This window comes from Paramisgurnus dabryanus, chromosome 6 (assembly GCF_030506205.2).
Source record: "Paramisgurnus dabryanus chromosome 6, PD_genome_1.1, whole genome shotgun sequence".
Taxonomy (NCBI): domain Eukaryota; kingdom Metazoa; phylum Chordata; class Actinopteri; order Cypriniformes; family Cobitidae; genus Paramisgurnus; species Paramisgurnus dabryanus.
In genome coordinates, this window is record NC_133342.1 from 22,147,493 (window position 1) to 22,162,367 (window position 14,875).

Genomic DNA, 14,875 nt, shown 5'->3' on the forward strand with positions numbered 1-14,875 from the left:
TGCCACCTTCCTTCTTCAGCCACTCGCACAGGTAGGCAGATCTTTCTTGGGCCAGCAATAAAACACCTCAGGCTGACAAGTCCTTTCTAGAGCCTCAGGGGGGCCACACAGAATAGACACTCATAGTTTTACAAAGAAAAGGCTCAAGCCATTAAAGCAACAGTGTTTATGGCTATTGCACTTTATAAAGTATATTACCCATAAACTATCTCACTAGTAACTGTCCAAACAAAAGCGATTTTGCAGCTCCTGTATATCTCCGTGTGAAAACCCATTCAGCATCTAAGACTTCTGCGATCAGTTCAGTCATGCTCTTTCTCTCTCTCTCTCTCTCTCTCTCCCTCCCTCACTCGCTCGCTCTCTGGATACTGGTCTGACAAACGCTCATCAGGCCCCTGCCTCAAAAACTGCCAAGCCGCTCAGATCAGGGGAAGGATGGGAAATTCAGAGTGCCAGCCTGCAGGCCAAACTCTGTAAGGAATCCCTTGCCGTCTGTTGCGTGCTGCTGGCAGACAGTTTGTGCTGGATTGCCAAAAGACCTTAGTTTCATTAATTTATTCTCTGGATCTTGGCCTCAGATTGGCGTTTTAGGAAGGCAGGTTGTTTTGCTATAATATATGTGTGGCTGGTATAACCATAACAGCAAATAAAGTGAAATAAAAAGTGAGGGGTGATACATTTTGGGAAATGTTTCTAGACATCTGTAATTACATAAATCTGTATTATCATTTATACTCCTTACACATACTGTATGCACAAATTAGTTACAATACATATCGATTTTATAACAAGAAGTTCCATTTTCACATTTAAGGTATGGAAATCAGTTTGCATGGGGATTATTTTACTTAGGGATTGGCTAAGGGTTAAAGCCACATAATTATGTTTTTTTAATACAGTTCAAATCCCATCTTAACAGTAGAATTACTTCCAAACTGCATAACAACAACAAAAGTCTCACTGCCATTCTCCATCACTCCATTTCATTGTCAGCACATTCACAATGGGATTACTGGTCTTGAACTCATAACCCCTGTTTATACTTTCTACATTATTCATATCTTTACTCATGTACATCCACTGAGAAATTAAACTTTGGTATGCTTCAATGTCCCTGCACAATGTTATGTGTCATCCCTACCCAAATACATGAGAGAAAAAAAACGGCATCTAAACTATTTCTGAAAGGAAATGTAAATGTTTCCAAGTCCGTCTGGCCCTGAGCATGAAATTGTAAGCCCTAATTAAATATTTGCTTAAGAGTCTTTCTCAAACCAACCAACTTGTCGTGACTTGTTTTGATGATGTTGTTGTCCATAGAGTATTTTGAATGGAATTCATCATCTGGCAAATGCACCAACAAACTAGAGGCTTTATAAATTGTTTTTCTTATCAATTCAAAACAAAGACCGATCTGGCATAAAGCCTAGCTATATTCTGATGATCTCAGAGCAGCTTAGACCGCATGCTCACCTCATCTGATAGCTTAAAGGAAAACACCACTGTTTTTCAATATTTTACTATGTTTTTACCTCAACTTAGACAAATAAGTACATCCCTATCTTTTTTGATGCATGCATTTTTAAACTTTATAGAGCGCCTCGTGAATGTGTTAGCATTTAGCCTAGCCCCATTCATTCCTTAGGATCCAAACAGGGATAAATTCATAAGCCACCAAACACTTCCATCTTTTCCTTATTTAAAGACTGTTACATGAGTAGTTACACGAGGAAATACCATGGCACAAAATAAAACTTTTGTTTGGATCCTAAGGAATGAATGGGGCTTGGCTAAATGCTAACACATTCAAGAAGCACTGTACAGAGATTCAAAGTGCCTGCATTGAAAAAGATAGGTATGTATTAATTCATCCATCCAAGTTGAGGTAAGAACAGAGTAAAATATTGAAAAATGATGGTGTTTTCCTTTAAGCTGGAGTGATTTTTTTCTTTCTTTCAGTTTATTTTTTGTTTTTCAGTTTTAATTGTGTAAAGTGCCAAGAGAAGCAGCTTGAAGGAGCTATATAAAATACAGTTTATTATTATTATTATTATTACAAATGCAATAATAAGATAAGCCACAAAAAGAGTCCACACATTTTCAGCGTTAATGTTTCACTGTTTGTCTTTAGTAAATCCTGATTGTAGTTTTTAATGGCAAAATGGGTGTTTGCCCTATGACAGTATTTAAACCACTGGTTTATTACTGGTTCTATAATTTGCCACAAATTAAACATGTTTGCAACCTTTACTAGGATTAGGCACCAAATAATAAGCCAACCATATAGACTTGATTCTTCTTTTAGTCTTGAAACAAATTAAAATAAAAAAAAATCTAATAAAAGGGCCAACTTTTTTTTTTTTGCTCTGTTGTGGTTTAGTGTACAATAATAATGTAGGTACAGTAATTGAGTAATTGCTAAAAAAGCCCTACTGTACCATAGGAACTTTCCAGCAAGATGTATAGTAAAATATATACAGTATATATAGTAAAATGTGCTTTTAAGATTAAAAATGGCTTTAAATATCTGCATAACCCTTAAGATTAATAGTAATCACACTGGGTTTTAGATTAATTCCTAAAAATAAAACGAATTCTATACGTTTTACAGCATTCATTGAAATTATTTATATTCGGTGGACTCTAGAGATACCAGTGTCATCTACATGCTTTATTTGTCACACAGTAGTTCTAATTGATCTTTAAAATCCTGCTCAAGCAACCTTGTATTATTGGCCCCGCCCCAGAAGCGATTCGAATGGATATAGAGTAATTGAACACTTTGTTTTAATTAACGAGATTAATGTGTTATGCTAAACTTGGTTTATTAATGGATCTAGCGTTGCAAGCAAATTATGTTATGAAGTCTAAATATCAAACTATATAACAGTTAGTTCTGGTCGTTTAATCCGATTGGTCATGTAGGATTCTAGCTGTAATGGTATTTAATATAGCACCACTGGGACGCTTCACTGTTTCTATCATTTTTCTTGTCTGTGCTGGCAGTTGTGTTTTGCTCAGTTGATCCTACTTTGGTTTTATTTAGAACAATTTTTATTTGCAGAGCAAAAAATAGACGAAGCAACAGCTCTTATTTTGTTGAAAATGCAAGTTATGAACTTTAAGGTTCGCAAAAGCAATGACGCACTCACAATTGTAATTTAGTAACGCTTGCTCGAGTCATACTGCTTAATTATCAATATCAGAGGAAAGAACATTGCATCGCTGTGTGTTTCGTGTTTTTGTTTATTTTGCAAACAAGTTGAAGATGTAAGGTTATAGAGAACTAGAGGAGAAAAGACTCATCTACATGTTTTTGGACACACTCCCTTGTTGCTGCAGCTAAAAATAAGATCAGGGTTAACTCCCTGCTGCAAAAAGCTGTCCCACACACTCCATCTTCTGCTATGTGTGTGTGGAGCCCAGACTCCCACCTCTGTGTAGGTGATAAATGAATGAAAGAGGTGATAGATCGTGAAACAAAACAGATTCATTGCTATTGTGGAACCACAGGTCATGTTGTCCTCACTCTCCGGCTTCATACAGAGTGAGGTAATACTAAGAGAGCACAAAATAGACCAGTAATCATGTTTTTTTTCTCTGTTGTCACTAATAATGTCCAATGTCACATTACGAAGGACACTGGAACTGGCATGCATGGTAATCCTCACTTAAAGCAGCATTTCTGAGGGAAACTCAACTTGACTGAGGCTTTTTTGGTAGTTTTTATGATGACCTCTATTTTACATTACATTTAATTTTCAGTCAGTAAAAAAGCATTGGTCTATCGGGGCATGGCTGGACCGGTCCAAAGCAAGCCATGACAAAGTCCTTTATTTTATTAAAAAGACATTGCTACTTATCCACACTGGAATATAACCCCTGGCTGAGTTCAGAAGAGGCCTTTTTGTGTTTTTAGCTTAGATTATTTCACAAAATCTCTCTCTGGGAATATGTTTCAAGTCTGGCGCTGCTGGATTGTTAAAATTCTTGTCATGAAGTCCTACCTGTGGGCAGACTTTCCTGACATCTAAGACATCTTCAGTAAAACAGTAACTTCAATAAGATCAGTCTGAGTCAAATTTCCATACAGACATTTTTAATATTCGAGAAATGGTAAATAATAGAAGAAAATACAGAGACATTTAAAAAAAATTATGGAAAGCAGATTCTAGTTTTGTATTATGTTGGATTTCATTTTTTTTTTACTTTTTACCGACCTGCCCAAGACCATTTTGAGAACCAGAAAGTGTCCATATTTTTATTAATTATTATTATTAAACATTATACTATATTTATTTTTCATAATAAACATAATAAGTGTGAGTGCAGCACACATTACAAACTCTTTCACACAAGGAAAAGCATACAATGCACGTTGGTGTCGCAAGTTCAGGTTATGTGGGAATGTTAATTTGAAACTGTGATGATGATGACAATAATTAGCCTGTGGTTTTGTAATTGCTTTGTAAATAAAAAAAATTAAAAAAATTAAAAAAATTAGCCTGTGGTCTGGGAACCACATGCAAATTTTTCGTATTTGAGGCGTGGTTTACGAATGCCCAGAGCCGTTTATTGGGCACTACGAATGTCTATCAAATGCGTCTGTACGTAGCTCAGAGCCAATCGTTTCAATTATACCAAATGGCGTTTTTAGAGCGACATAAATTCAAGCGTCAACAACTTTTATCGGGTATGTGTGCACACAGCTGAAAGCTATGCAGCTTAACCGTTAGCTGTATATTTATACTGAAAAGCAACACAACTTAGTCAACCCAGTCTCACCCCATGTCGTCAATATTTGACGACACTTGACCATTCGTCATATGTTGACGCGAAGGGTATACCTTTCGCGTCATTTTTTGACGAACTGGGGACTTCAATACTATTACGTCCGTTGCATTCTCTTTCCTATTTTCTTACCATTTCCGCGTCGGTTTAGGGTTAGATTTACATAATGACATCCCTACCCAAACCTAACTCTAACCCCAACGCTAGGTGACAACTGTTTCATTTCGCGTACCTAACTCTAACCCCAACGCCAGGTGACAACTGTTTCATTTCGCGTACACTGTTTAATTTTGCGTAATCTAACCCTAAACCGATGCGAAAATGGTAAGAAAATAGGAAAGAGAATGCAACGGACGTAATAGTATTGAAGTCCCCAGTTCGTCAAAAAATGACGCGAAAGGTATACCCTTCGCGTCAACATATGACGAATGGTCAAGTGTCGTCAAATATTGACGACATGGGGTGAGACTGTGTTACCTTAGTGGCACTGTGACAACCACAGTACAGGCATAATGACAATATGATATTAATAAATACCACTTACCATTTATAAATTAAATGGACTTCGTCGACGACGATGCCTAGTAGGTCCTATAAAACTCTGTGGCGGTCATGTCTTGCCATATCCAAACATACTTCTTGGATATGAAATTGTTTAATGCTAAAAGTTGCTATTTTTTAATAAACCTGCGTTCAAAACACTATCTAAGGCTGCATCGAAAAGTAACTTCGCGTCTGCTGCCGTGTTGGATAAACAAAGCGTCATCATCGTCTTGCTGCCCCCTCCTCGTTCTGTGATTGGTTCCCTATTTCAGGGGGAAAATTGGCCCATGGATTTTTCGATTAAATGTTTTTTTTTTTTAAATGTGGTCGATTAAAAAACGATTCTCAAAGGTCACGAATCGTTTTTTTAAAAATGAAATAACCTAATCCTGTTTGATCAAGAAATGTGACTGTTCTGATTTTTTTCAGCATACATTTTTCATCTTCCATCAAAATTGTATTGTATTTAACATAATTATATGCATTTGAAAATTAGAGATGGGTTTTGTTTTAATGTACCCAAGTGTACCTAAAATAAAAGACTATAATATACAGGTTTGTGGCTCCTTATCTCTTATTTTATTAATTACCCACTTGTAAACTTATGTTCACTGTTCTTTTTTATAAATATAGTATTTAATCTATATTCATTGAGTTTAATTAAGAATCGAGTATAAAAACTGTTTCGAGAATCCGAATCAAGAAGCGAATCGATTTGATAGCTTGTAAATCAAAATCGAATCGATCTGGAAGATCTGAATCCATACCCAGCCCTAGTTTCCATGCTAAACTTGCAGTGTTAATAAATTTGCGCACAAGGAAGCATGGGGAAACCCAGGCTAGATAATAATAATAGCATAATAATAATATAAAACAATGATGTGCAAACAAGGCAACTATCATCATGAAATTGATCGCTATCGGCACAGCCCTTTCTGCATGAAAGCCACTTTGTATGATTCTTTTTTTATATACAAAATGCCACAACATTTTTGTATTTTTGACATGTTGCTAAATAAGCAGAAGTTTTTGTCATGTCTTTTAGCAAAATGGTGTTCGAGGCCACTGTTTGTGCATTTGTGTCTGTATAAATCTGTGTTTAGTTTGCTGAATTTATGTTTGGCACAAGGTGAAATGTTGAACATGTTGCGTTGGGGCACACAGCAGTCCTTTATTTACTTGTTTACTTTACACCATGTCATCTGCGCTCTTCCATCTCACATTAGGCGTTACTCATAAAATTTTGATAGCATCTTAAATTAACCATCTGCTGTTCCTTCTCTCTATCATATTCGATCATGCCAGGAAGTTTAAGCTTCTTAGCAAACAAAACTGATTGAATCTTTTAATGGATTGAAGCCATGGTGTGGAGTTAGTAAATTAGTTTAACTGTGTAATTATATCAGAAATATTGCTCTTCCCTCTCACTATAAAATGCCTAATGAGGCACCAAGAGAAAATATTGCTGAGTAACAAGATACTCTATGTTTTGTACCACCAACCATTGAGCATTGCTAGTGTGCCCTTGAGCACTGCACTTAACACATAACTCTTGGTTGCTGTTACATGACACCCCTGTTTTCTCAACCTATTTTCCCCTAAGGCACGCTACAGTGTAAAATCAGCTTTCATTGTTTTACCGGCTAAATGAGATAAACATAGACCTCTATAACTGTGTATGTATCAGACCTTACATAGGTTGACCTAGAGCTGGGCACCATTGGGCTACAACATTGGGTAGGGTGACCATACGTGCCATTCTTCCCGGACACGTCCTGGCCAGGATTTCGGGTTCGTCTTCCTGAAGGTAATTTTAAGGTAAGAATGAAACTACAATTGTATGTCTTATGTTTTTAACTGAATGGTGTATGCGGTCAACAAATACGACTTTCGGAAGATGCACCGAAATCCTGGCAAGGATGTGTCCGGGAAGAATGGGACGTATGGTCACCCAAACATTGGGCCTGTATTAGATAATTTTTATTCATAATAATTTGAGTCTTAAACATAAATCCAAGGGCGAGGGGGGGTTGGAGTCTGAATAGGGTTTTAGTTTTCATTAGTTTTCGATACTTTTCATTATTTAATAAATAATGCAATATTTCCCAGACCATAGGACTGTAATTAAAAGTTAAAGTTATTTGTTTATTCAAAATCTGTGTGAACCAAGTTATCTTTAGTATTATGGCATATTTCGTGAAACGAAAATGGATATTATGCGAGAAAAATAGAGGGCGTGGTTAGTTTTTTTACCACTGCTAATTGATTCGATTTAGAAGTGTTTGTTTCAGAAATTGAGCTGGCAACAAACTGACATTTGGAAGTGAGTGGTTAGGCACAAATCGGCAAACTAGCAGCATCAGAGATGGATTGCCTCATCAGCATTTCAGAAAGAAAGTACATTTTCAGATTTTGATTTAAATTAAGTTGTTGTTTTTTATTCACTTACATGGATGAATTGTTTACCACAAAACTAGTAATTTTCGCTATCAAAGTAAAAGGTCAGTTTCGATTACATTTCAACAATGAATGCTTTAAACACTTTTTACCAGTATTGCCGAGATACAGTATATACTTAACACACAAAGTTTTCAAAATAGGAACCTGTTATTAAATAGGCTTATATGTTTGACATCAATGTGCTAAAACGCTACTAGGGAAAACAAGAATTTTTGTTTAAGAATTATGACTCAGCCCTACAACACCTACGATATGAGGTTTGCGGTTAAGTAATAGCCTTGTGTGACAACTTGCCCCAGTCTCCCTGTGCACCTTTACCAAAGTTCCACTTCCCACGCTTGTGTGTTTTAGACCATATATCACAGGTATTTCTTGAATTCATTTCTGAATATAGCCCCTCATGAATAAAATTCACTGCCTTCAAACACATTAAATAATTCAGCTTTTCACAGATATCAGAGCGATCCATCACTCCGCATGCCAAGAGTCTTTCTCAGTTTCCCTGGGTTGATATGTTGGTCCATAGTTGATTGTAAATGGCATTGAAACTGTAAAAGTGCATGAAATATATATTTTTCATAAATCATATGTTTGTTAATAAATAACTCATCGTGATCACTAAGGTAGTCCTAGCATATGTGACAGCATTGCCAGATTTTTTTATCAGTGTAATGCAGCCAATGCCATACATCTTTACCAAAAATAAAGTAAAACTAAATAAAAATTACAATATAGCTGCGATCATCCAATCAGAATCATCCCAGTAATGCCATGTTTCTTAAATGTATACTATGTAAGCAGATTTTAATCACTCATCACTAAGTGCATGTAAAAATTGCCCAAACTCACCAAAGCACAGTACATCTCGGGTGGATCTCCGCAGGTAATGTTGGGTGGGTCCAACGACACTCTCAGGTATTTGGTCATGTCGGTTGCTTCAGGCTGGCAGGCCATATAGTGCCAAGCCAGGCGGTCCTCTGCATAAACCTGGGATTTACAAACGTCATAGTGCCCCCATGAGGCCGGGTAATGCTGCATGGCACGACACCAACTCACCCACAGGGCCTGTATTACAAACACTAGCAGTAAGTACATGGTTCCCCTTTCCTTCTGATGCCTCATTAAATAGAGTCTGATAGATAATAAGAAGGTGGAGGGTGATGAGGCGGACAGCCTCTGTGCTAGCACTGAACTTTAATGGGGGAAAGAGGCTGAAATCTGTGGCAGCATGCCAGCTTTGACTCAGCGTCTTTAGGCCAATCTAATTTCATTCATTTGTTTGTATTTATGGGTCTGATTGCTTCTCAAGGTGGTTGAACGGGTGTTGACAAAGATGCAGAAAGTCACGGGTGTGAAAGGATGATATTAATTCCTTCTTGAAGCCATTAGTGGAGGCCATTTTAAGATATCCTCTTGTCCATCGCTATTTCCTTTGTGTCCTCATAAGTCTCTAGGGGATAAGAACAAAAGGAGAAGAGAACAAGAGCGTGTCAGTAAAGGAGGTTTAGGATTGGTGTGGTGGGTATAACGAGGAGTCGGGAGGGAGAGGTGAAGAGGTTCGGGTCAAGTGTTTTCTATAGCCGAGACAGATTTCATAGAGAAATATCCTAAAAATACCTGCTTATTACGGAAGACAAATAGCCAAGCATCCCTGCAGGCACAAACAGACCATCTAAGTCTGCACATCTCTCAACAGTGCAACTCTCAACAATCTCTCAGCCCTTTGATATTTCAAGGATTCTGTCCTACTGTGAGACAGGTGGTGGAAAAAAGAGGCCAATGTTGTGTAGGTATTTTTTTCTAGATATAGAAACTGGCACATGCACACTTTTTATTTCATGGATTTTAAAAGGTTTGGTAGAGCTTTTAACACTCTGTGTTCTAATGAGATTGAGGTACCACAGAGCCAATTATGTCAAATTAAAGTCATTTTTCAATTAACCAGCTTTAAAAAAATTTAACTCAAATTATTTCAAGTTAATCAAAACCTGGCAGGTAATATTATTATTATTATAATTATCATCATTATTAATAAATCTGTATTCCTTTAACAAATCTGTAATTTATATATTCATGTCTTTTTATATGTATAGCATTTATATTTATAGCATATGAGACCCCAAAAAATCTTCTTTAACTGCTCCTTAAGCTTATCAGTGGAACATTGCTTTAGCAAAGGCCATGGGTTCGATTCCAGGGAACACACATACTGATAAAAAATACCTTGTTGAAATGCACTGTAAGTCGGTTTGGATGAAGTCGATTAAAAGTTAAAGTGTATAATAAAAAAACACCTGCCAGAATGCATAAACGTGGCAACAGATTAAGAAGGTGCAAACAGTTTTTTAAAATGCACTCCTTTATTCCATCATATCCATCAAAATGAGGAATCCCTGATAGAGGGTACGGTTGACGTGATTAGATCCATGCCCCTTCAAATTGGGGACGAGCCATGATAGATGAGACAGTGGAGCCACTAAATGTACTGTGTCAATCATGCTGACGTCTAACAAGGAGCCAATTACCATGTTCAGCCCCTGGCACGGGGTAGGATGTGATTAATAAGACATTACTGTATAGCCATCAGCATCAAGGGTTTCATAAAAAATGTCAGTAATAGGACTGAAAAAGTGCCGGCTCTACAGCACAAGAACAGGCAGCGAGTTTCAGGCGGCAGTCGGGGATAAAAGGATAGATAAGGTTTGGTCCGATATCACACAACTGTTTTATCACACTCCTGATCCAGATAAAGCGTCAGTCTCCCAGTTCTGTGATTGGGTTACTGTAGAGATGGGATAGACTTTTTTCCATGCACTTAACACTAGGAATTTGAGAAGTGTGAGCTTATCAGGCTTGCATTAGAGAGGAAACTAATACATCTGAGCGAGATAGCCGAAGTACGAGAGCTTCCCGGAATTTTCAAGAGATGGATTGAGACAGTGAAAGGAAAAAAAGAGAGTTTTTGTTAATCAATCAGGATTTTCCATATCTGTATTATTGAGCAATATATGTAAAACAGGCAATATCTGATTTGGCAATTTAATTTTGTCAGTTCACTCTGAGATATTCTCCTATTTTTGTAATGCCCATTTTTTTTTACCTATTAGATTCCAGTAGTAGTAAAATGGGAGCTTGTGCTATGAAAAAAGATCATGAATGTTTCATGTGTTTCAAGTGTCCCATATGTCCAGAGAGAGTGTGCTGCTGTGTATTTTTTCATTTCTAAGTTTTTTCCTTTTTTATCAAACACCCTCATGTGTCCACTTGTATTTTACTCCCTAGGCAGCTGAAGCATACCAAAGTGTTTTTAAGTCAGTAGCCACTCATAGCATATGGTTTGCATTGGTTACAGGCACTCGGGTGCCCTGTTAAACCGCTGTGAATACATCTATGTGTTCAGCGGTCTTTCTGCCAGCAGTGTTGTCCCTCATTGTGTCAATGCTACTGACATGCCTTGATCATTCTTGCTATTTAATCCCCTCAGCACTGCTCTCTTTCTCTCTCTGTCTCACTGTGCTTGCTTGACAAGGGCTGATTGTTAAAAAGAGGAGCTGTCCAGGTGCTGAAACTGAAACAAGTCTTAACACTTTAGCACCTTTCCTGTGCAAGTAAGCTTTTTTAAGGCTGTGAAGCTTTGTTTACTGTCAGTCTGCGAATTGACAGATTAGCATCTGCTATGGTGTTAATGATGTCAGTAAAAAAGGAAATTAGTTTTTTTTTTTTTTTGAAAGTACACTGTTAAACTTTGTGGGAATGCATGTTTACAATAGTTAAATGTAAGAATATACCAATAATTCCATGTGTTATGAACATCAACCTGTCACCTGCTTCCGCGTCTAGCTTTTTCTTGAAAGGTTTGCGTGCTCTGATACAGATGGAGCACCGTCTCGCATACCCACACTGAGACACTCGCGTACTTTCTTAACACCACTGATGTCGGTTGAGCTCCTTTTGAGAAGCAAATGCATTTCAAGAAATAAATAAATGTGTCGGATTAGGAATGTTGATATGTTTCTTTATTCCCTTATTAGTTTTTTCTTTAAGTAATTACCGAATATGAATGGCCGAATATAAACGAGTAGATAAAGTGCAACAGGAGAGGCACGTGTGCGCGACAAAACGTGCTATTTTGAAACAAAACAATATTATTAAACGACACCGCAACTGAAACGCGTTCGTGCGCATGACGCGTAAAAGGTAATAAAATTTAACGTGCTTGCTATTAAATGCTATTAATGGCTATTAAAATATTTACGTGTGCGTTGAAGCATTACTAGGCTGCTATAAAGTAGGCTATAGTGTAACTGTAAAATTAATATAGTTGTAAAAATGAATAAACTGCAGTTAAAAAAAACTAAAGTAATAAACTTTGCAATCGTATCAGTGACAAATGCATAAAATAATAGTTTTTACCTGTCGTATTTGACTGTGTTACAGACAGTATACCTGCGCATGGATGGATGATAAGAGATATAACCCACCTTGACAGTTTTCCAGGCTGAATGCATCCACTGTATGAAACCTTTTTGTAATGATCAGATCATATCCCAGACATTTAACTCCGGAGTCAATGATGGGAAAATACGCAGGATCTTCTACCAGTTTGTCAAGTGTTCATCAACCAACTGAACTCTTACAGAATCATCATTCAGCATACTTGTATAAACTCCGACTCTTTTCAAAAAGAAGTCATTGCACAGAACCTCTCAGCCCATTTAAAGAACAATTATGGTCAAACTTCCACAACATATTCAGGTGCTGTCTGTTCTTACCTATCCTGCCCGGGAGAGAACAACTAACATGCTGAAAGCGACGATCTCCAAATGTAAGTTTGAGGGAATAGAGAAGCGTATTCTAGCCCACGTTTGAGCGCTCTGCTGGGTCCTAAAGGAAACCCCTGCCGCAAGAATGTTTAGACTGCTTAAACATTTTTAACCTGTCAGATATCTCTACATATCCCTGACGAAAATGAACCGCGAATTAACTATAATCTATGTTTTGGTTTTATTTTAAATCATTTATGGGTGATTTTACTACAGTAATTAAACCAAGACATTTGCATGAACTCAAGGCCGTACAGTAACACCACATCTTAAACATCGGGTGGACAAAATATTCAGGGGTGTACACATATTAAAAATTGTTTATGGGCAATTGTTTTTGGCATGTCCCCTCAATGTCTATTTTTACTGCCTTGCACTAAATTATGGTCATACAAATTATGGTCATACAAAATCAAACGCCAAAGGACAGTTACTGCCCTCTTGCAACCTTACCAGAATAAAACGATGAACAATTTTCCTAAGTGATGTCTGACCTATTGAGACGCACGCACAGTTTAAGGTGCGTTTAGGACGCAAACAAACGTTTTTTTTTTTTTTTAGTAAACAGACGTGATATTTACGTCTTATTCCATGATTACGTTATTTAACACCTAAATAAAACGTTTCACAAATGGTTCATTTTGGTCTGGTTTGGTTGTCGTAGTAAACAGACGTGATACGTTTTTTTACTACCTAAAGAAAACGTACCAATTAGGTGCTTTTACAACGTTTTAAAAACGTCAATTTTTGGGTACATTATTTTTTAAATTTAGGGTTGTTTTAAAAACATTTTAAAAACGTTGTGCTGCAACATTACCTAATTACAACCAAAATAAAACATTGTGAAACGTTGAAAAAGCGCTTTGTGTAACAGTAATTTGCTGAGTTATGCTAACTTTTGAAACTTTAAACATTAAATGCTAGATTAGGCAGAATATTTCAATATATGTTAAATGGTCTCGCTCTTTCTGACTAAAGGATGTTGTTTACCTTAGGACTGTTAATAAATTGGGCCGATTTCAAAAAGTGAGCGTGTTGAAAGATCAATGATTTGATTGCATGTGCACAATTTACTCGAAGTGGTCAGCTCTTCACATTTCAAAATGTCAAAATTTGTGTGATTTAAGCTCATGCAAAACTCATATTGTTTAGTTGACATGTGTCTGTATATTAATAGTAGGGCCTACTGTAAGATTTTCTCCAACTTGACAACCACATAATATTTTGAACAGCAATCATTTATTGTAATAGATATTTTTTTCTCTATTGTAATCCAACTGTGAGTTTTGTAGCTACTTTCAGGCATTGGACAGCTTACACACACCAAACTTAAAAAAAAGTTTATTAAAGACAATGTGAATTCAGTGCTTTTTATGATATAAATAATTTCATATTTAGTTTAATTGATGAGCTACACAGTGTGTGTTTGAGAGAGAGAGAGAGAGAGAGAGAGAGAGAGAGAGAGAGAGAGAGAGAGAGAGAGAGAGAGAGAGAGAGAGAGAGAGAGAGAGAGAGAGAGAGAGAGAGAGAGAGAGAGAGAGAGAGAGAGAGACTGTACTTGTACTTTTACAAGGACAAGATCTAGTGTAGAAAATGATTGTAAAGGATCTTCGGATTCTTGCTTTAAAACTCATGTCTGTGCTGATAGAGATCTTGTGTGTGAATCAACAAACACACATTGTTATTGATTACCCAAGCCATTTATATGCAACAAAGCCTTATAAACCCATTAAAAAGTTGCAAGGCAATTTCCATTCTGATTAAGGGGATTTTGCCGCAGCCAAGACCTGAATAGCTATTAACATTTGACTGAAATACACAGCTCTGCAAGTGTCGTAGGGTACAGCCTTTGTTTGCAGTCAGTGTTGCGATGAACTTGACATTTCTATTAAATCTTTGATCTCTGAATCAGCCTTACAGCCACACTACAGGTATTGGTGTTGTGTGCTCTGATACTGCTTTTGTAATTGTACACCGTTGTTTTATAACTAATTCTCATTGTTAATAAAATGTATTGCTTTAGGTTCCTGTAGCTCAGTTGGTAGGGTATTGTGTTAGAAGTCCAAAATATCAAAGATTCGATTTCCAGGGAACACACATACTGATAAAAATGTATAGCGAGAATGCATTGTGAGTCACTTTGGAGAAATAAAGTTTGCCAAATGCGTAAATGTACTTAAAAGGAATGAGACTAGAACTTTTAAGGGAATGTTGTTGTGTGATTGTTTGGTTGACCTGTGCATGTCTTGTTTGATTTT

General features: G+C 36.9%; 1 protein-coding gene across 3 annotated transcripts in view; it reads right to left on the reverse strand.

Moving 5' to 3' along the window:
- Positions 1-12,635, reverse strand: part of ntng1b (netrin g1b) — a 64,714-nt gene extending 52,079 nt beyond the window's left edge. For 2 of the 3 annotated variants that reach the window (XM_065276091.1, XM_065276089.1), the window contains exons 1-2: positions 12,276-12,603; positions 8,644-9,244 (exon numbers count right to left, since the gene is read on the reverse strand). In XM_065276091.1, coding sequence (XP_065132163.1) covers positions 8,644-8,916 — 273 coding nt within the window. In that variant the 5' untranslated portion in view covers positions 8,917-9,244; positions 12,276-12,603. Of the gene's footprint in view, positions 1-8,643; positions 9,245-12,275 lie in introns of all 3 variants that reach the window. The other variant, XM_065276090.1, reaches the window with a different exon arrangement.
- Positions 12,636-14,875: the final 2,240 nt, after the last annotated feature.